This window comes from Hibiscus syriacus, unplaced genomic scaffold (genome assembly GCF_006381635.1).
Source record: "Hibiscus syriacus cultivar Baekdansim isolate YM2019G1 unplaced genomic scaffold, ASM638163v2 tig00001713_pilon, whole genome shotgun sequence".
Lineage (NCBI taxonomy): Eukaryota > Viridiplantae > Streptophyta > Magnoliopsida > Malvales > Malvaceae > Hibiscus > Hibiscus syriacus.
This window is the reverse complement of record NW_024061883.1, coordinates 863,514-886,526: the sequence shown is the minus strand read 5'-3', so window position 1 is coordinate 886,526 and position 23,013 is coordinate 863,514. Positions and strand designations below refer to the sequence as shown.

The 23,013-nt window shown below is 34.5% G+C and overlaps 2 protein-coding genes and 1 pseudogene across 2 annotated transcripts; 2 read left to right on the top strand and 1 right to left on the bottom strand.

The window, feature by feature from the left end:
* The first annotated feature begins 2,235 nt into the window (after window positions 1-2,235).
* Window positions 2,236-4,834, top strand: LOC120132143 (3-hydroxy-3-methylglutaryl-coenzyme A reductase 2-like). Its single transcript, XM_039148968.1, has 4 exons — window positions 2,236-3,482; window positions 3,580-3,761; window positions 3,852-4,195; window positions 4,409-4,834. The coding sequence occupies exons 2-4, from the start codon at window positions 3,671-3,673 to the stop codon at window positions 4,649-4,651; spliced, it is 678 nt and encodes a 225-aa protein (XP_039004899.1). The 5' UTR covers window positions 2,236-3,482; window positions 3,580-3,670; the 3' UTR covers window positions 4,652-4,834.
* A 10,257-nt stretch (window positions 4,835-15,091) lies between these two features.
* Window positions 15,092-18,569, top strand: LOC120132134 (annotated as a pseudogene).
* A 403-nt stretch (window positions 18,570-18,972) lies between these two features.
* LOC120132124 (transcription termination factor MTERF6, chloroplastic/mitochondrial-like) lies at window positions 18,973-20,714 on the bottom strand. Its single transcript, XM_039148950.1, has 2 exons — window positions 20,448-20,714; window positions 18,973-20,028 (listed from the first exon to the last, which is right to left on the bottom strand). The coding sequence occupies exon 2, from the start codon at window positions 20,024-20,026 to the stop codon at window positions 19,028-19,030; it is 999 nt and encodes a 332-aa protein (XP_039004881.1). The 5' UTR covers window positions 20,027-20,028; window positions 20,448-20,714; the 3' UTR covers window positions 18,973-19,027.
* Window positions 20,715-23,013: the final 2,299 nt, after the last annotated feature.

Genomic DNA, 23,013 nt, shown 5'->3' with positions numbered 1-23,013 from the left:
TGGTTATACACCAAGAAACTCAAGCCAACCCCAATATGTAAATATCTGTTTAAAATCAAATTTATATTTTTTATTGAATATGAAATCCATTTCAATAACACGTTTGGGACGAATCTTTATTGCTTTGAAATGCTGATAAAATTTTTCTTTCTCTTCATCGGTTCTAAAGTTGTTTGTATTAAACGACTTAATTTGATCAGAAGACCTTACATGAGAAGAAGACCTTGATTTAGAAGAAGGTTTTTGGTTGAGAAGAACTGCGTATCGGACGTTTTAGAGCTATTTTTAGGAGTGGATATAGAGGTTGTTACATGAAACACAAGCACATTAAGAAAAAAAACTTTCAAATCCCTAAATCACTAAAATCCTAATTTAGGGAAAAATCTCTATATAAATTTACCTGTAAATATTATCGTAATAGTTGCAAGAAATGTCTCTAGTGGAGGGAATATTTAAAGAAGCTTGAATGGTGATATTTTCGTGAACGGTGGTATTCGTCAGAGTGGAAGAGATATATGCCTTTTAGGGGAGCGACGTTTTGATACAAGTATGGAGGATCGATTCTTTTTTAAATAACTAAGACAAAAAAATGCGCCTACGAATAAAAACAAAGCACGACCTAATACTTGAACATGGGTATCAGTTTGTTTATAGGTTAATAATAATGTAACCGGTAAAATATTATTAACCTAACTGGTTAATTGGTTTAATATCTATACTTGTGTTGAAAGTATCGATGTTGTTTAGATTGAAAGTATCGATACCTATATAAAAAGTATAGATACTTGGAATTTACGCCTATTATCATTAAACCGATAGACTTTTACCGTTTACATTGTAAATTTACCTATTAATTTAAAGTGATAGGTTTCGAAATTATAAATATCGATATTTTATATATATATATATATATATATATATATATATATATATATATATATATATATATATATCGATACATTTTGCGTACAAATTGTTTGAGAAACATACTGAAATAAAAGTGTCAATACCTATATAGACAGTATCGATACTTGGTATTTATGCCTAGTTATATTTAATCGATATCATTCCCTAAGTGTCGATACTTTTGTGTAAGGTATATATACTTTCGAAATGTTTTTCTTTTTCCATTTCTTTTAAATTCATAAAGTACTGATACTATAGTACATATACTTATAAAAGTATCGATACTTTCAACAATTATGGTAGCGCTTTACCAGTTTTATCAAATTTCAACACGTTATATTGTCATATAGCGATACATGTTTCTAAGGTATCGATACTTTATATGCGCTATTATTTAATTCTTTTCAATTCCTACAGTGTCGATATTTTGGTACACATACTTATAAAAGTTTATATACTGTCAACAATTCCGGTAGCTCTTTACCGGTTTTGTCAAATTGAAACCAGTTATATTGTCATGTATTGATACATGTAAGGTATCGATATTATAATTCTTTTAAATTCCTATAGTATCGATACTTTGGTACATATATTTATAAACGTATCGATACAAATTTCAACAATTTCGATAGTTCTTTACCGGTTTTGTCAAATTTAAACCGATTTTATCAAATTTCAACTAGTTTTATCAATTACCAACCAATTTTGTTAAATTCGTTACCTCCTTTTTCAATTTGAAACCAGATTTTTCATATTTCAACATGTTATATTGTCATGTATCGATACATATATGTAAGGTATCGATACTTTATAGGTGATTTTATTACAATTATTTTAAATTACTAAAGTATCTTATACATATACTTATAAATGTATTGATACATGTCTACTTTTAACCGGTTTTCTTCACTTTCTTATATATAACAATATATATTGATACTTTTGTGCAATGTATTAATACTTACCGATAAGTAAAGTTTATCGATTGTTAAATTTTTTTAATAATTTTTCATATTTTTCACCTACAATATTATTATTAGTCAATATTTTTAGTAAACTTAACCGAATTTATTAAATATCTTATTAAATTTCTAAATACACAATTTGTTAACAATATATTAGTCCACATTTCATTATACAAACCCTTCAAAAACAAACAACCTAAACTCCTTTGTCTTTTGACTCATCAACACGTGCCAACTGCCGTCTCTTTTCCCCCACGCTCCTTTTCTCATCTCTCCTCTTGTTTCACGCGCTACCACTCCACCCTTTCTCTTTCATTGTTCCACACGTGTACTCCCCCAACAACCCTATAAAAACTTGCTTCCCTCCCCCCAACTCTCTCCCACCTACTCAACGTCCTCGGAAACCGTTCCCAACACGAACCTTGACCGTTTCCCACGACTTCCTTCCTCCCTCCTCCTCCTCCGCTGGCTTCTGTTGCCAACGCAGTCCGTAATGGAAGCCAGCCGGCCAACAGCGAGTCAACGGGTTCATGCTGTAAGGCCAACAAAGAGGATCCCTTTAGGGGAATATACTGCCAAAGCCTCCGACGCTTTACCTCTTCCGTTGTATCTAACGAATGCTGTGTTCTTCACGCTCTTCTTCTCCGTTGTTTACTTTCTCCTCTTACGTTGGCGCGAAAAGATCCGTGCTTCAATTCCCCTCCACCTCCTCACCTTTTCCGAGATCGTTGCGATTTTCGCTTTAGTCGCCTCTTTGATTTATCTTGTGGGGTTCTTCGGGATCGACTTTGTTCAGTCTTTGATTCTCCGACCTTCTGGTGAAGTTTGGAGTGCCGAGGAGGAGGAGGAGGAAGAGGAAAATGGAATCTTTCTTCGTAAAGAAGATGCCCGTACGGTCCCTTGCGGCCAAGCTCTTGATGACTCGCTTCCTTCGATGGCTCATATGGCGCCGGTTGTAACAACCCAGAAATTGTTCGACGAAATGCCTGTTAGAGTTACAACAGAGGAAGATACTCGTAAAATCTCTGGCGGGCAGGCTCTTGTTTGCTCGCTTTCCTTACTGCCACCTCGAGTACCGGTTGTATCTACCCAGAAACTGTTAGATGAAAAGCCTGTTGTTGTTAGAACCGAAGAAGACGAAGAAATAATTACATCCGTAGTTGCTGGAGCACTCCCTTCCTATTCTTTAGAATCAAAGTTAGGTGATTGCAAGAGAGCCGCTGCGATCAGGCGTGAGGCGCTGCAGAGATTAACGGGGAAATCACTATCGGGTTTGCCACTGGATGGATTTGATTACGATTCCATTTTAGGGCAGTGTTGTGAGATGCCTGTTGGGTACGTGCAGATTCCCGTGGGAATCGCTGAGCCACTGTTGCTTAATAAAAGAGAGTTCTCAGTTCCTATTGCAACCACGGAGGAGTGCTTGGTGGCTAGTACTAACAGGGGTTGTAAAGCTATTCATTTGTCTGGTGGAGCTACATGTATTATATTGAAAGATGGCATGACTAGAGCTCCTGTTGTAAGGTTCAGCACAGCGAAAAGGGCAGCTGAGCTGAAGTTTTAATTGGAAGATCCTGACAATTTCGATACTTTGGCTGTTGTTTTTAACAGGTTGGTTTGTATATTTTTGGATTTCAGATTGAGCAGTTCAAATTCTAGCTAATTGTACTGGTTTTTCTGAAAATTTTGAGTTTCTGGGCGGTTGCAGATCAAGTCGATTTGGTAGGCTTCAAAGCATAAAATGTGCAATTGCTGGGAAGAATCTATACTTGAGAATTACTTGCAGTACCGGTGATGCTATGGGGATGAACATGGTTTCCAAGGGAGTTCAAAACGATATGGATTTCCTTCAAACTGATTTTCCTGATATGGATGTCATCGGCATTTCTGGTAAGCTTCATTTGCTTATTACTTATAATTATGTTGTTCTTCTTTTGTTGAGCTTCATAACTCAATTTTAGAGATCCGTGATGGATTTAGGAAATTTCTGTTCCGACAAAAAGCCGGCGGTAAACTGGATTGAAGGACGAGGCAAATCTGTTGTCTGCGAGGCCATCATTAAGGGTGATGTGGTGAGGAAGGTCTTGAAGACTAGTGTGGAATCTCTCGTGGAGCTCAACATGCTTAAGAACCTTACTGGTTCTGCCATGGCTGGAGCTCTGGGTGGATTTAATGCCCATGCCTCTAACATTGTCACTGCAATCTACATAGCTACTGGCCAAGATCCGGCTCAAAATGTCGAGAGCTCTCGTTGCATCAGGATGATGGAACCTGTTAATGATGGAAAGGACATTCACGTCTCTGTCACAATGCCTTCCATCGAGGTAATTGATTTTTAAAATTGTCTATTTTGGTTCAGGTCATTTCCGGTTGAATCGTTTTGGGATTGGATCATTTGAGTTTTAAGGCTTGGATGTTTTGGAGAGGATCATTTTGGGTCACTGCAGGTTTAGGTTAATTAAGATTCAGGTGGAGAGAGTTCATGGAAGCAGTAGGAGTCTAATTTTATGATGGTTGATGTGTGATTTGTTGTTTAGGTTGGCACTGTTGGTGGTAGAACTCAGCTTGCATCGCAGTCAGCGTGTTTGAACCTGCTGGGGGTTAAAGGTGCGAGCAAAGAGGTGGCTGGAGCAAACTCTAGGATGCTTGCAACCATTGTAGCCGGTGCGGTCCTTGCGGGGGAGGTGTCACTCATGTCGGCACTTGCAGCGGGTCAATTAGTTAAGAGCCACATAACGTACAATAGATCATGTAAGGATGTTTCCAAGCTTTCTTCCTAGATGAACATTGTCATGGTGTAGTTGTTTGTTGCAAGTCTCATGCTATAAATGTATCTGACCATCCCTTTGTAATAACTTAAGCGTCTTTGTGATTTGCTTTATTTGTTTTGTGCTTTGTTATTATTTTCTATCTAAGAAAAAAAAAAAAAGAAAAGGCATGTAATGCGAGAATCGTGTAAAATGATAGGGTTGTTAATGAATTTGTTTATTTTTATTTTTTTGGTTTTACTCGATTGGTTCTACATGTATTTTGTATTAGCAATGATGGAGGCGTTATTTAAGCCTGCAGCAAGGGCAACTCATTCTTCATTTTGTACAAGGAAGCCTTGTTTTGCACTTCGTATGGGTGGACTGTGATATGTCTTGAGAAAATCTCCAAAGGATTGTAGATATTATCCATTTTTTAAGGTAAGAGAAAAAGATAATCTTATTAATTGATATGAGGTCTCTGGGTTGTGTTTTTACGCTATTCTTGATGCAAGGGATGCATGTTGATGTCTACACCAACTGTTGGTACGGAGCTATGCTTAGTCCTGGCCCATTGCCCCTTAATTTTTTATAATTATATCTCTTAATTTTAGTTAAGTTGAATTTGTTTATCTTATTTTCTATAGTTAATTATATTTTATCTTCTCTATTTTTTATAGTAAATTTTATTTTATCTTCTTGAGTTGATATCTGGCCCCGTCTGATACGAGATAAGTGATTAGGCAAGGATTACCTTCTTTTTAATAAAAACAAAATTAAAATATTTCATGGATGAATGTCTGATCATGATCTTAAAACCAACAACTTTCCTTACAAATGTGTCCACCCATGTTTTCTATTGAATTCATAATCCTATCAATTATTCTATCGTATATGTTCTAAACTCTAAAGCATCGCAGAAATCAATGGGAATGTTTTGATTTTGAGTTTTTACCAAAAGAAAATAAAAAAAAATACAACTATTTTGATAAAAAAAATTATTTACTGGTATATTAATTATAAAAAATTCTATAAACTCATTCCATAACTATATTAAATTTAAATGTAAACATTATAATTGGTGGATCTATCTAATTAGAGGTTTGCTTCTTTTTTATAACTATTCATATTTTATTTAAATTAGAATTTACAAAGATTTATTATGATTTCCTTTTAAATCTAATTTATTTTATTCACAACATTATGATAAGAGATTAATTGAACATACATTTAGGGACCTTTACAAGTTAATAATCAATTGATAAGGTATACACACCTTATAAATGCAACGAGTTAAACTCAATACCTCTAAAAACAAATTAAACTCAAGACCTCTGAAGAGAATAACATTCATAGGTCATTTGATAGGTTATATATATATGTGTGTGTGGATTTCATGAAGGGAAATGAAAAGGAAGAAGAATCACAGCAATCATGTCAAGAAACACCACCAGCATCTCCAATTGCAAATTCATCTGCACTTCCCTTAAAATCTCTCATCACTTTTCATTTATCACAACCCTCTAAGTAGATCAAGGTTATATCAGAACAGGAGAAAAATTAATAAGTTCAACCTGCATACATATAATTGCATGTTGACGATGAGGGATATCAAAATCAAGAGATTTTGTTAAGCAAATTTATGGCAGTTCTAATCCCGGTTAACCAGCCTGGAAATTCATATGATATTATTTAATTACTTATTCAATCACCCATTTATTATTTAATTTATATTTTTAGTCACTCAACACTTATTTATTTTAAACTACACTTAATAATATATTTTGGTTCTGTTCTAGTCACTCTTCTTTAAAAACTTAGTGGTAACGTTGACGTATCATCATAAGATAATGTCACATCATCATTGAAAAATAATTTAAAAATGACATGTTAACATCATTCTTAATTTTTTTAACGGTATGTGATTAAAATAAAACTAAATCGTAAGGATAGCTATAATTTAAAAAGAAAGTTGAATGATCAAAACATAAATTAAGTAATATGTGGGTGACCAAATAATTACTTTACCCTGAATAAAATATATATATGTATATTAAAAATAATTATATTAAAAAACTTTTATTGGTCCAGTTAATATATTCTTCTAGATATAATCCAAATATATATATATATATATATATAATTTTTATTATATTTTTAAATATATATAAATTATTTTAGATAAAATTTATGTTATGTTTATATTGGTCCAACCTATATTTTTTTTTTGAATTCGAAAAAAAGGTTAGAACCTAAATGGGTGCAGTGGTAGACTCTCTCACCAGCAACGTAGATTCTAAACACGAATAGTGTAACACCGTTAGACCGATGCGGGTGACCCGATCTGATCCAAAGTGTCACATTAGGGCCACCGGAGAAACCCACAGAAAAAATCCATGAAAAATTAAAGTTTTTGTTAAAACGCATAAAATCGTAAAACAATTTGTAATTGAAATACAAGTTCAGAAAACCATTCATATATCTCAAACGGAATTAAAATCATACAAGTTTCAGACTCAATATAAAAATCAAATGTGACCTACATTCCCCTTAATTACACTTGTATCGTACTCTTCAACCCAAGCCAAAGGAACTCCTAATTACATATGTCCATAGCTGCACTGGATCAATTCTTTTAACCTAAAACGGAGTGTATAAGAGTGAGCTTTGAGAAGCTCAGTAAACATAACAACCAAGTGATGCTGAAGAACATTCAGATAATAACAAGCATAAAAATTTCCTTATTGATTCGGGCTTCTACAGGTTTTTGTGATGAATTAAGGTTCCACTGATATTTCTTCAAGTAAAAGACATGAAGCTTCCAGTTAATAGGAAACGTTCAGAAGACCAGGTTTAGGAGATCATAATTGGATATCTAGTGTATTCCCACGAAATTAGAATAAATAAAATCATACATTAAAAATAGTAGTACTCTATTTCAGTAAAAAAATTTTAAAATCATTGTAATATCCTCCATCCGAATACTCCTTATGCAGTCCACCAGAACTGCATCCATAAGGGTTTACCCTAAGCAAAAAGCAAAGGAGCCACCCTAAGAGAGTACCTTGGGGCTTATGGGCCTACCCAATGGTCACTTTAGGTCCGTAAGGAATTACCAGCTTGATCAGATTTGAACCTCCATACTCTAAACTCGTACTCATACAGTATCCATTACAAATCAGATTTAGTAGTACCCTATAATATCAAAATCATGATCCAGTAATATATTGTAAAAGTGACTATGTAGTTATTTAAATCACATGAATGCCCTATATTCGTACACCATAATATAATCTCCATACTAAGGGAGTGACTTGGGGCCTTAGAGCCTACCCAAGGAATACCTTAGGTCCGTAAGGAATTACCAGTTTGATCAAAGCTAAACCTCCATACTCCAGCCTACCCAGATAGTGTCCCAATAAAACAGTTCAAGTAGTAACCAGTAGATTCCATGATCCATAAATCAGGAACGGTCATATTTTCCAGTGAAAACATGTAACCAGAGAACACATTTCAAGTAGACGTAGTTCATAAACTGTAATTCAATACACCAGTAAGTTAGAATATCAAACAGTTAAAAGATTCAATAAAGTAGTAACTTCGGTAAATCATATTTCAGGACAGATAAAATAATCATATAGAACATAAGGAACACACTAGAGGATTCAGTTATTTTTCCGAGGGTACTTGGTATTTATCAGGTAGAGAGTCACAAAATTTTTGTAAACTGATTGAATTTCAGTATGAGATCCTTATGAAAAAGGGGTTTGATGGCTAACAGATTCATCAGTCATTCAGTCAGTAATTTATCAGGAAGTATTTTTCGAAGGCCCTAAGTAATCAGGACAATATTTAGAATCTTTTGCATCAGAGTTACTTGAGATTTCAGATATGACATGAGTGGTTCCATTATTCAGGAATTTGGGGGCATTTTGGACATTTGATTCTTGGAGAATTCTAAGTAATTTAATCTAATAAGGGTGAAACAATGATTCATGGTATTTAAGATTCATGTCGATTTATCAGGATATTCACACTTTAATACTTACATCACTAGTCGAACTAATCATCTTCAGAATCATCGTTGAATGGATCTTAGAGAGACGAACATATATTCTAATGGTATTTATTTCATTTCTGTATTGCACGGTATCAAGAAATGTTGACGTGCTTGATTCGTGGTTCAAAACCCTTATAGACAGTACAACATATAAGTTCATCAGTGTTTACAGACTTACCCAAGTCATCCACTTAATTATAGGTCATAGAGGGTATTTAGGTAATTTATTATTCAAGTTTATCCCGATCATTTTGGACTTTCCACAATAATTCGATATTTTAAACAATTAAGATACGTACAATACTTTCATTCAGTTCAACTTTGTCATATAATATAGTTATTTCGAGGTAATTCTAACGTGTAAAGTACTTTTAGTAATTTAGCCACCGGGTGTTAGCTTAGTAATTAGAAATTCTAGGTCATTTTTGTATTCGAAGGTGATTTATTCATATCGGAGCTTAAGGGTATTCAGTCATTCCAGGGATTGGAGATACTTTGGTTCATTTTACAGTTCAGGGGTATTTTGGTCATTTCCTTCAATACATTCTTTCCATTTAATTCAATTTTTCTGAGCAATTCAAATATAAATAGTTATAGTGTTTTAGCCTTTACGTATTTGTTGATAAATCAACAATTCTAAGTCTTGTACCTTCTCGGATTTTAAGATCTGATTATCAGTGACTTTTCGAATAGATTAGGAATTTAACAGGTGAGTCATCAGTTTATCGGATTAAATACGAATTCTCAGGGTACTTCCACTATGAGGTCTAGTCCATACCTTTTTTACCTCATAGGGGTAATTTCGTAATTTCTTAACCAGGTGATTCTAATATTAAAACTTTTAACGAAAATAATTAGAATTTAAAGATTCTGAGGTTGATTGCTTTATCGGTTAATCACTGAACCTGAAATTATTTCTTATCAATCTTCTAGTGTCTTATACATGTAATCTGAGTCTTATTCAATTTAATTACTTTTCATCTCATTTGGATCGAATTTAGAATATATTAATTACACACATGTATCCAAACATATTTGTCTACGCATTAACCAATGCCAACATGTTCCATAAAAGCATACATAAGTTAGTAATGTATTACCTCTATTCTCAAGCCATAACGGTTAACCAATTAAACTCCATTTGATCACCCTCGAACTTTAATTCCATGTACCATAATGACTTGGATACATGGCAAAACCAATTTACATTAGAAACATAACTTAAACTTGAAAATTTGTATTGAATCGGGATATAAAATACCGAAAAATAGCTTACAAGGATTGAATTTGGTGAAACATAGTTTGGATTCGGACTCAGGACGTCGCAAAACATAAAATATGACTTTTCAAAATTTTGACATTTTGGTCAAAGTCAACAGGTTGGCTCTGACGAAGTTGACTCAGACGGGTTGACTCAGGCGAGTTGAATTGGTTCAAACCCGCTTCGGTTTGACTGGACTAATTCCAGAAACCTCTTGGACTGGCGGATAAGCCCCATGCGAACTGTCGACGCGTGGCGGCACGTGCGACGGTGACGGGGGCCAATTTGGCTGGCCGATTACTCCACAAGCTGCATCTAAACATATTATTTCCAAATTACCCCAAAATCTAACCAAAATCACGATGAGAACGAATAAAAAAGGTGGTTGGAACCCTTACCGACGACGACCCAAAAAAACACGACGGTGGGAAGCACCTTGGGTCGGATTTTGTGCAGAACAGGCCAGGGAACACGTTGGTGACGGCGGTGAGGCGAGAAGGTCGTTGGATCGGTCAGAATCGACTAAAACTACAGAGAAAGGGTTAGGTTATCTTGTCGAAGCTTTGTAGCTAAAATCACAACGATAGACGTCGTTTCACGGCGAGATGATGGAGGGATTTTGGTCGACGGTCAATGACGAACCAAACGATGGTAGTAGTGGGCCAAAAGGTGCCGGACGACGAGGATTTGGGGAGACCGACGAGGGGTACGACTTAGGGGAAATTAGGGATTTGGAAGTTCAAAATTGGGATTTTTGGATGACCGGGGTTTTAAACCAATATATGATGATATTTATTAAAAAAAATATCATCAACAATACCCTTGCCAAAATGGCTAGGGCATGGGTGGTCTTATCCTGGGTATTTATTTTTCAATGTAAAGGAGAAATGGGAAAATTCAAGGTTAAGTCTCTAAACTTCCCAGAATTTTGAAACCAAGCTACAAGTTTCTAAAAATTGCAACTTAGTCCCTTCAATTTACTTAAATTAATTAGAAGTTTTAATTTTCCTTTTATTTTAAAAGTGGGATTATTACAAATAGAGCTCGTAAATCGAGTATTGGTCTTGTCTCTGCAAGAGGACTGATTCGGAACAAGAATGGTTAGCTGGTGCATGATTTTATATTGTAAATCGAGAGTACCAACAGCTTGTTAGCAGAATTTTGGAAAGCTCGACAAGGGTTACTCTTAACAGAATACCATTTATGATTGTAAAGTTTGATGTTAAATGAAATGTCCATGCTCTCAATTGCATCATGATATACGATCATCCAACAAACATTTTGGTTTTGATGGACTGTAAGGTTTTTTTTTTTAAAGAGGGTTGGATTAAAGAAGTACAACATATTGTTCTTAAGAAGAACAAGTGTACAGATCATCTGGTGAATCTGATCCAGGTCAACACGAAACCTTGAGAATATTAGAAAATTCTCCCTTTGTTAAGTACCGGGAGAAGTCGCATTTCATTTTATCTATTAGGGTAAAGTATATAAATGGTCACTGAACTTTTCAAATGATTGCATTTAGGTCCCTCAACTTTTAAAACTTGCAATACATTCACCAAACATTTAGTTGGTTTGCAATATGGTCTCGACGTAACAGCCGTTTCACTACCGTTAGGGTAAATTATATAAATGGTCACTAAACTTTTCAGGCGCTTACATTTAGGTTATCTAAATTTTAAAACTTGTAACACATTCATTAATTATATTCTAAACTCCAAATTCCAAAATACTTCAATTACATTCTAAACATCAAATTCCAAAAATACTTCAATTACATGAACAACCCCAAATTCATATTCATTCTCAAAATCTACCATAACAAACTGAACTTTAAACAGTAACCCTAAACCCTAAAAGCATAAGCCTAAATGCTAAATTTTCCCACCAATTAACCCAACATAATCAACAACATTTATTTCATTTTGGGTCCATAACAATAAGTGATTATGTTGGGTTTAGGATTTAAAAGTTAGATTTAACCAACTATAAGTGAACAATACTCAGTTCGATTCAAAAAAATTTATTTTTCGACTTGAATTGATTCAAAAAAAATTGATACAAATTGACTTTGAGTTGTAATTTCATAAAATCAACTTGAAAAAATCAAGTTAAAATCAAGTTGTAAAATACAACTCGAATATCTCAAAAATTTTAGTAATTAGTGGATTAATTTTAAAGTTTGAGTCAAGTCCCTTGACTTTGTATGATATATGTATATCACATATGGAAAAAATATGAAGAAATATATGTATTGTATATGGTTAAAAAACTATTTAAATTAGAATCAAATAATATTATAGTATTATAAATATTTATAATTAAATTTAAACTGAAACCCGAAAATTCAATTTAATTTGACTTGATTTAAATTTTATAAACTCAAATCAAAAAAATTCCGAGTCAACTATTTTATAAACTGAACTGAATTAGAATAAAAAATATTATAATATGATAAATATTTATAATTAAATTTAAACTAAAACTTGAAAATTCAATTCAACTTTATTTAAATTTTATAAACTCAAATCAAAAAAATTTCAAGTCAACTATTTTATAAACCGAATTGAGTATTTAGGTCCAACATAACCCTAAACCCAACATAATCACTTATTGTTCAATTATAGTTGATTAATTTTTTTTCGAAATGATTATGTTTTGAGGGTTTAGAGTTGTTACTTCAAGTTCACTTTGTTATGACAGATTTTGATAATGGATTATGAATTTGGGGTTGGGCATGTAATTAAAGTATTTTAGAATTTGAGGTTTAGAATGTAATTGAAGCATTTTGGATTTTGGGGTTTATAATGTAATTGATGAATATGTTGCGAGTTTTAAAAGTTGGGGGACCTAAATGTAACTGCCTGAAAAGTTTAGTGACCGTTTATATAATTTACCCTAACGGAAGTGAAACGACCGTTACGTCAGGGACCATATTACAAATGAACTAAATGTTTGGTGGTTGTATTACAAGTTTTAAAAGTTGGAGGACCTAAATGCAAGCATCTAAAAAAATCAGTGATCATTTATATACTTTACCCTATCTATTATTGTATTTATTTTATGTATTCATATTTTTATTAATTTATTATTTTTTTTATTTTACACAATTAATATATTTATATTATTAATTTTTCAAGTTTTTTCCGTTGTTAAGTACTGTAGTTTCAAATTTTCAATTTGCTCACTGAATTTTAGATATTAAATTTTTTTTCACTCGACCGTTTACTCAGTAACAGAGTTATTATTTGAATTATTTTAATAATAAATATTCCATATATAAGATTTATAATTTTAAAAAGTAAAAAAAAAATCATAAATTTCTACTCTCAAACACTAATCCTAAATCTTCAAGCTCTAAATCTTCATCATCTTCCTCCACTCTTTTAAAACCCCAAAGCTCAAAAGGGTTCAACATCAATGACCGGATCGTCTCTTGTCGTGACATTGAATTCGAGCTTGAAACTCTGATCCATAAAATCGGGGAGACTCAAAATGAGCCCAGAGTTTCATTTGAAGTTATTGGCAGGAATCTTGTAAGGAGTAGAACGAATTGAGAGATCCCTATTTGGTAAGGAGCTGAAAGAGGACAATTGGTTATGTGTTTTGGGTCGGGTCCTTGATTGGTTTGTATTGAAGAAAACAAAAGAAAATGAAAAAGATGTAATGAATTTGGGGAGTGAGAGTGGAGTAAAGAGTGTCAACGTTGAAAATATCGACTTTATTAAAGGTAAAATTTGCTTCTTAATTCTCAAATTTTGTTATACTGAATTTGTGTTTGGTTACTAAGAAATGCAGAACTTGATTTTCTTGTAATTTGTTGAATTAAATTTTTGTTTGGTTTTTGAAATTGATCGTAGTGAAAGGAAGTTATGTGTAGAAGAAAATTTGTGCTGCAGGGGAAGAATGGTGACTTTATCATGGATGATGATGATAATAGATGGAGAAGAAAGTGAATCGGATGAAGAAAAAGGAAGAGTTTAAAAAATTATTTAATTTAATATATTTTTTATATGTAATTTAACAATTAAAAAATATTTTAATTCATTTACGTCGTAATACTGTTAAACATTTAATGATGGAGAGACAAAAAAATTCAATGTCTAAAGTTTTAGCGAGTAAATTAAAAAAATTGATAATACGATAAGTGAAATAAGAGAGAGAGTGAGCAAAGTTTAGTGAGTAAACATGAAATTTACCCTTATATATATTATTATATATATTATTATATTTATTATTATATTTATTATTTTTATATTATATTTATTTTCTATATTTATTATTTAGTTTTAGAATATTTTATTATAAAAAATTTGAAATTTTATTAGATATTATATTTATAATTTTTTATTCTTTATTCTATAACTATAACACCATAATGTGGTTAAAATTCCATAATAAAGTCCGACTATACCGATCAAAATGACTATCTTCATGCGTAAGAAATTTAGATTTCTTGGTATAAAAAGATTTTAAAATCAGGATGAATTTTTTTAGCAAGAATGGATATGAAGGAGCATCATGACGGATACAAAATTTTATGTTAGGAGTGAACTTGAACTTATAAAATTTTAAGGGATAAAAACAAAATTTCAATGAAAAATACATAGGAAAAAATTTTAAATATACAATGATTTTAAATTTTTAAGGGGCAATCTCCCTGCCGACTCTGCCTTGGTCCATCTCGACTTGTAATCACCCCAAACTATTCAATATATATAACCATCTCCTTCTAATCACGGTTCAAATTTTTTTTAGTCAAGTTCGAGTCGAAATGCTTAAATTTATATTTAAATTTAATTGTAAATATTTATAATGTTATGATACTAATTGATTTTAATTTAAATTTTTTTATAACCGTATAAGATATAGATATATAATTATTTATATATATATTTTTTCATATGTGATATACATATATCATACATAATTGCGAAACTCGACTTGAACTTGAAAATCAATCTATTAATTACTACAAATTTTGAATTATTGGAATTTTATTTTATATTTTAAATTTTAGTTTAAAAAATTTAAAATTGATATAAATTTATAAAATTATAACTAATTTTTTTTTATCAATTAGGATGGTTATAAATAATGATATCTGTCCTAGCAAATCATTCACCTCCCAAATCCCCTCCCCTCTTTTTTTAATGTCTTCCATATCAAAGCCTACTTCTTGTTTGCCCACTTCAATTCCACCTTCACAGCACTAATTTTTTCCCATCTTTTTTCGTAAAAAATAAATTAAAAAAAGACAGTAATATGGACCCGGAGGTTCTTGAATTCGACATTGGCCTAGGCGGAGGAGGTAGCAGCGGTCGAGACGGCGTTGATGATGCCAATATAGGGTTAGACGTTGACGAGGACATGGCCGACAGTCCCACTCCTTCACTTCTTGCTTCCAATAGCAGTGCAGGTGGCTTCGGAAACGGAAGCGGCGAAATTTACCTCCCTGAAGGAGACCCGCTGGATCTTGAGCCATATGAAGGTATGGAATTTGAGTCTGAAGAGGCCGCAAGGCATTTTACAATTCTTATGCTCGCCGCGTCGGTTTTAGTACGCGAGTAAGTTCTTCTCGTCGTTCTAGGCGCGATGGAGCAATTATTCAGAGACAGTTTGTTTGTGCTAAAGAAGGGTTTAGGAATTTGAATGAGAAAAGAACAAAAGATAGGGAGATTAAGCGTCCTCGTACTATTACTAGAGTGGGATGTAAGGCTTCTTTGTCTGTTAAAGTGCAGGATTCGGGGAAATGGGCTGTGTCTGGATTTGTTAGAGAACATAATCATGAGCTTGTTCCTCCTGACCAGGTTCATTGTCCTCGGTCTCATAGGCAGATATCTGGGCCTGCTAAAACTTTGATTGATACATTGCAGGCTGCTGGGATGGGGCCTCGTAGGATTATGTCTGCTTTAATAAAAGAATATGGTGGAATTAGTAAGGTTGGATTCACAGAAGTGGATTGTAGGAATTATATGAGGAATAATCGGCAGAGGAGCTTAGAAGGAGATATTCAACTACTTTTGGATTATTTGAGGCAAATGCAAGCTGAGAACCCAAATTTCTTTTTCTGTTCAGGGTGATGAGGATCAAGCTTTGACGAGTAATGTGTTTTGGGCTGACCCCAAGTCTAGGATGAATTATACTTACTTTGGGGATACTGTTATGTTTGATACTACCTATAGGTCGAACAGGTATCGACTACCTTTTGCACCTTTCACTGGAGTAAACCACCACGGACAACCAGTTTTGTTTGGTTGTGCCTTTTTAATAAATGAATCTGAAGCATCTTTTGTTTGGCTGTTCAAGACTTGGCTTATGGCAATGTCTGGTCGCCCTCCTGTGTCTATCACCACTGATCATGATGCTGTTATTCGGTCAGCCATTATGCAGGTTTTCCCTGAGACTCGGCACCGTTTCTGCAAATGGCACATCTTCAAGAAATGCCAAGAGAAGTTGTCCCATGTATTCCTTAAGCATCCAACTTTTGAAGCAGATTTCCATAAGTGTGTTAACTTGCCTGAATCGATTGAGGAGTTTGAGTCTTGTTGGTTGTCTCTTGTAGATCGATATGAACTCAGGGATCATGAATGGCTTCAGATGATTTACAATGACCGCATACACTGGATCCCTGTATATCTGCGGGACACTTTTTTTGCCGAGATGTCTATAACCCAACGAAGTGATAGCATGAACTCGTACTTTGATGGCTTTGTGAATGCTTCAACCAATCTGAATCAGTTCTTTAAGCTCTATGAGAAAGCTCTGGAGAGTCGAAATGAGAAAGAAGTGAAAGCGGATTATGATACAATGAACACTTCCCCTGCTCTGAAGACCCCATCTCCAATGGAGAAACAGGCGTCAGAGCTTTATACCAGAAAACTGTTTATGAGATTTCAAGAGGAGCTAGTTGGGACTCTGACATTTATGGCATCAAAATCAGATGATGATGATGATACTATAACATATCAGGTGGCAAAGTTCGGAGACGATCATAAATCCTACTATGTTAAGTTCAATGTTTTAGAAATGAAAGCCGCTTGTAGCTGCCAGATGTTTGAGTTCTCTGGTCTTCTCTGTAGACATATATTGCCAGTTTTCAGAGTAACCAATGTCCTTACTCTCCCTTTTCATTATATTTTGAAACGATGGACCAAAAATGCAAGGAGTAGTGTCATATTAGAAGAACGTTCAAGCGATGTATATACTAATTATCTAGAATCTCATACAGTCCGATATAATACCCTACGCCATGAGGCCTTCAAGCTTGTTGATGAAGGATCAAAGTCTTTAGACGCTTGCAATGTGGCAATCGATGCTCTCCAACAAGCTGCAAGAAGAGTTGCACTTGCGACAAAGAATGATGGCAGGACTACACTGGTTAATGGGCAGATCAGGGGGGACTCTTCACATGATGGTAATCGGGCAAATACTCTTAATCACAAAATGCACAGGCAACCTGTATCTGAGGTGAGAACTATTATTCAGTTATTCCTGTTGCTTGTTCTACATATGACATCTTGAACGAAAATCTATGACCATGAGTGCTTTTAATATTCTTGTTTAAACTTTTATGTAAATTTTTGCTTTCCCATTTTCTTCAGTGCCCGGTTTACTGCATGCATTTGGAATTGTTTTTATTGTAGTAAGCCTTACCTAAGAGATTATTTCTGTCCCATGATATGTAATTGAAGATATTGGTAGATCTAGAAATTGTGTTGTAAACTTGTAAACTTTTTGATTGCACGATCCACTTGAAGGGGACCATCCAAATCCTAATTTCAGTGGAAATAGATAAGTTGTAGAGTTACCTTAGCAGGCTCAGCATTTGAGACTAAAGCACATACATTTGTTTTCTGGTAGTGAATGTCTCTAGGTTTATTCCTTTTTTTTTCTTTCTCTTTATTATATTGTTAATATATCATGTTTCTATGAAGTGAAAGAATTATCTGCTTGATGAATTTGTAAGCTATGTTCACTATTTTCTTAGGTTTTTAGCTCCAACACATTGTTTTGTGTTTCCTCATGCTTTTGCTTTAACGGTTCTTAGAGAATGTTTTTGCATTATATATCCTTCCAATTCCATGTTCTTGTTCGACAATCTGGTCATAAGTTTAGGTCAAAGCATGGTATCTTTTGTCTGCCTAAGGTGTTCTGCTCATGATTAAGCAAGGCATAACATGTTCATACTGAATGGTCATTTTGATTATACTCCCTTCCATGTTGGCTTTCCATCATGTAGCTTAGAATCTGATGTATGCTATCTTCAGGGACTTTGTTCAATGATTCCTAGGATGTAAACAATCTGGTTTTCCCAGACTGTCTCTACTCACTATCAGTTTCTTTATGCTAGAATTGTAAAAAGAACATCACCGAATATGCACATACAAGGGAACAAAAAAGGAAAAAATTGACTCTGGGCGCTATTGTTTTTCAGAATGACATGGACAAGAAAATCCGAGAACTCACTGATGAGTTGGAGTTTGCAAGTCGAAAAAGTGAAGTTTACCGGTCAAATTTGCTTTCTGTTTTAAAAGAAATCGAAGACCATAAGCTACAGTTGTCAATTAAAGTGCAAAATATAAAGATCAGCATGAAAGATGGTCTGTGACGCCACAACCACATTTCTCCCATCTAATCCCATCTGATTTCATATTTCAAGTCTGTCATCAATCCGACCCTTAGGTTTTTCTTCATCTTTGAATGCTGTGAGCAATTAGGATCAGCTTCTGGCTTGTAGCCATGTACAGTATAATTGATGTGTTTTAGCCATTTAGGTGCACAGTTTGTTAATTTTAGTGATTAGTTTCTTCTAGTAAAACTGTGTGGAGATTAGTTGACACTGTCAATAATAGTCTGAAGATTTCTGGATAACCTTCTCATGCATCAAATGATGGTATCTCTATGGACTACTGCATTGCATAAACTTAGCAAAGACTTGATGTTCAGAACTCAATGATAATGGCAGAAATTTAGCTTATCTTAATTTCTCATTGACAAAAACACATGTACTAACGTGACAATTAAGCTACAATACGAAGAATGATCATCAAAGAGAATGGGAATGTGGCTAATGGCTTATGGTACCTTAGGCATGCCCTTTAAACAAACCAAATTTTAATAGAAACTTCTTCTGATTGCAGTCTAGCATTTCCCTTAAGCTACAATTGACACCCTTTTCTTTCAAAAGCAGGTGCCGCAACTCTATTCTCTTCTTCAAACCGTGCTGGAAGAAGTCAGGGTAATTAGCTACTTCATCGGTTTGCCTCCCCATCACATCAACCAAGAACCTAATCCTAGGTGCTAAAGAATTTTTTATGCTCTTGATAAGAATCAGGGGATAGCCAGTCACCATAGCTGCTATCTGTCTATCCCCAAACCCACTTCTTTGGAGATACGCAAAACTGGGTCTTAGAACCTTGCTAACATCTCTAGACAAGACTTCAGGGAAGTTCATGGTCACTCTTTGAAGATCTGTCTCCGACAGACCGATTGATTTCAAAAACTCGGATGTAGGACGTAGCCTTTTGTCGACACTATAACCCATTATAAACGGGTATTTAGCCAGAACTTTACCTATCATCCCATCTCTGGTAAGGCCAAGGGTGGCAAGGAAGTTAACTATTTCTGTGAGTTTAGATTCAATGCTATAGCTGATGAGCCTAGGATTCAGCAATATCATTTTGCGTAGTTGCTTTTCGGGGACTCCCAATGCTTGGAAGAAAGCCAAGAGTGGGCAAAGCTTCTCTTCAACACTGTGCGAGACTATCTGAGGGAATCTAGCGATGACAGAAGCGACTTCACAGCGTTTAGTTCCAAGAGTAGCAAGGCACTCTACCATGGGGACAATCTTCTCATTTAGACCAAGAGCAAGAATTTTGGGGCACCTGGAAACAATAGAAGGTAGCTTTCTCTCTTGAATGCCAATGCTATTCAGGTAAGACCAGTTCTCCGAGGCTCTTTCCTTCTGCACACCCTCAAGGCGCTTACACTTTTTGAACATTTTGTTGATACTTTTATCATCAAAACCTTTGTCTCTGAAGAACCACATGATGCTACCACCATTTTGAACGCTAGCAACCTCCATGTCTGCAACAAAGGCATAATGCAGAGCATTAGTATCTTGAAACAGTCACAAATTCACATTGATAATAGAACTTGAAGACTCCCAAGTAAATTATGTTGCAATGGCGCCATAGTTAAGAAGCAAACAATGGGTAAATGGAGCTTCTTGAAGGAAGACTCTTAAAAGTAATCACTGCCGAATAAAAGTCACAGAAGATGGATTCAGGGGCTGTAACAAACAAACAAACAAATAATGATAAAACTTAACCAATGGAAGACCAAGAAGAATAATGATGATTAGCACCAAGCAACAAAGCAAAATCACAAGAGTCTCCCAAACAAAATATTAAAAAAATGAAAGAAACAAAGACAATTTTACTCTGGGTTCCCAATTCTATTGGTGTTTATTAACAGGTGAAATAGGTTGAAAGATGCAACATTACCTTTACCTACTGAAGCTGAAATAAGAAAACCAAAGGCAAAACCCAAGTGCTCTCTGTAAGTGGTTAGGTTGAAGGGGGCATTAAAGCTGCATATGCTACTGGGATGAAAAGGAGCTTCGAGCTCCGACTATGCGTATTGTGAAGCCTTATCTAATAACCAGTGTCTCTTTGCTACTGGGGTCTGGGTTTACCGCTGAAATAAAAACTAGGATTTGCTCACTTTTGTTACCGGTATTACCCTTCATGTTTGTACGTAAAAGTTCTATTTTGCCCCTAAAGTTAGAAACTTTTCCCTTCTTCTCTTCCTTGGGTAGGAATGGCAACGGGGCGGGTTTTACTCTCCCGTCTCCGTCCCTGCCCCTTTTCCCGTCGGGTTTTTTAACGGGGCGTTCCGTCGGGAATTTTTTTTGTCACGTCCCCGAACCGGACCCGAAATATTGTACCTGAACTCGAACCCGAGAAAAACCGAGAAGTCGTAATTTTCATAAAAAATAAAAAACAACGATCACAAAAAACTGGAAAATTAGACTACATGATTTACAATTCAAATTACAGTCACAAATTCAAACTCAATTCTAAATAATTGTCTAAACTCTAAAATAAAACACATACATAATTAAATATAAACTTGTTCCGATATTCAAATCATACAACGAAGAATCGAAGACTGAAGCAGTGAAGCTTACTTGCCTGCGGTTGCGTAAGAATAGCAAATACAAAGGGGAAAGTGAGAACTGGAGGGCGGGGCGGGAATACCTTGCCCGAACTTGAACCCGAAAATATCTCTGAATTTTACCCCGATACCCGACCCAACCCGATATTATTCAAACTCGACCCGACCTGAACTTAGCCAGGTTTCGGGTTTCCCGTCGAGTTCGGGTCGTTCTGCCATTCCTATCCTTGGGCTCAAAAACCTAACTTCTCTCAATTTAAACCCTCACCCTGAACCTTGAACCGTTAACTGAATTCTAAAAAATTTATTAACCGTTCTCCGACTGAACTCATTTGATTGACCGAGTTAATCGAACTAATTAAGTTCAATCAGTTAATTCGGTTAAAATCGAAAATTGAACCCCTACTCAATCCCCGGTAGGCCCTTAAGGGGTCAAAGGCCTTCCAATTCTTCTTTTCGTGAAACTAAAAGATCCAACTTTGATCGTAATGGTTCCTCGTTTCAGCTTGCTTCTGATCCTAAAGACGAGAGAAGATTTTCAATCTGATGTGAACTTCCTGGAAAAATTCAAGCTTGGGCTTGACAACAATAGAGAAAACCTGTCCTTAAAATCTGAAGTAATACATAGGAAATAGCATGAAGAAAAGAAGCTCAGAATTTTTTTTCCCCGAATGATGGAAATGGGAGTAAAGCCTGATCACTTCACTTATGCAACAGTTCTTGATACATGTGCTAATTTGGTCACTATTGGACTTGGTAAGCAAATTCATGCTCAAATCATCAAACTTGAACTGCAATCGGATGTATACATATGCAGCACCCTTGTGGATATGTACTCAAAATATGGAAACATGTACGATTCCAAGCTCATATTTGGGAAAGCAACTAATCGGGATTTTGTAACATGGAATGCCATGATTTGTGGGTATTCCCAACATGGCCTCGGAGAAGAGGCTCTTCAAATTTTTGAGGATATGATTATCGAGAATGTGACACCAAAGCACGCAACATTTATTTCAGTCCTTCGAGCATGTGCACATACTGGGGCTGGTAGAAAAGGGATTGCATTATTTTGCCTTGATGTCAAGTGACTATGGTTTAGCACCTCAGTTGGAGCACTATTCGTGTATGGTGGATATGATGGGAAGGGCAGGACAAATTACTGAGGCATTGAGACTCATAAATGATATGCCTTTTGAACCAGATGATGTTATATGAAGAACTCTGCTTAACATTTGCAAGATCCATGGGAATGTAGAGGTGGTAGAGAAAGTAGTGGATTCTCTTTTGCGATTGGACCCTCAAGATTCCTCTGCTTATATTCTTCTATCAAACATTTATGCGGATGCTGGATTGTGGGACAAGGTTTCGTATATGAGGAAATAATAATAATAATATATAAAATAATAATAAGCTTAATATATATATATATATATATATATTTCGAAAGGAAAAAAATTATATAATATATTATATTTTCAAAAATAATATGTTTTCAAAAATTATATATTATATATTCTTCCAAAAAACTATGTACATGTTTTCAAAACTATATTATATATGTATATTTTTCAAAAAAAAAATTTAAAAACTATATATTATATGTTTTCAAAAACATATATTATACGTTTTCAAAAAATGTTTTCAAAAACATATATTATACGTTTTTCAAAAACATATATTATATGTTTTCAAAATTATTTTTTTGAAAACTATATATTATATGTTTTCAAAAATAAATTTCCAAAAATTATATATTATATACTTTAAAAACTATGTTTGAGATTATTATGTATATTATGCTATATGAAAAAAAGCTCCGAACAAAAGCGAATTTACCCCTGGAGTCTGAGATCATTTTCCAACTTATTGGATATCTTCCATCACGGAGTT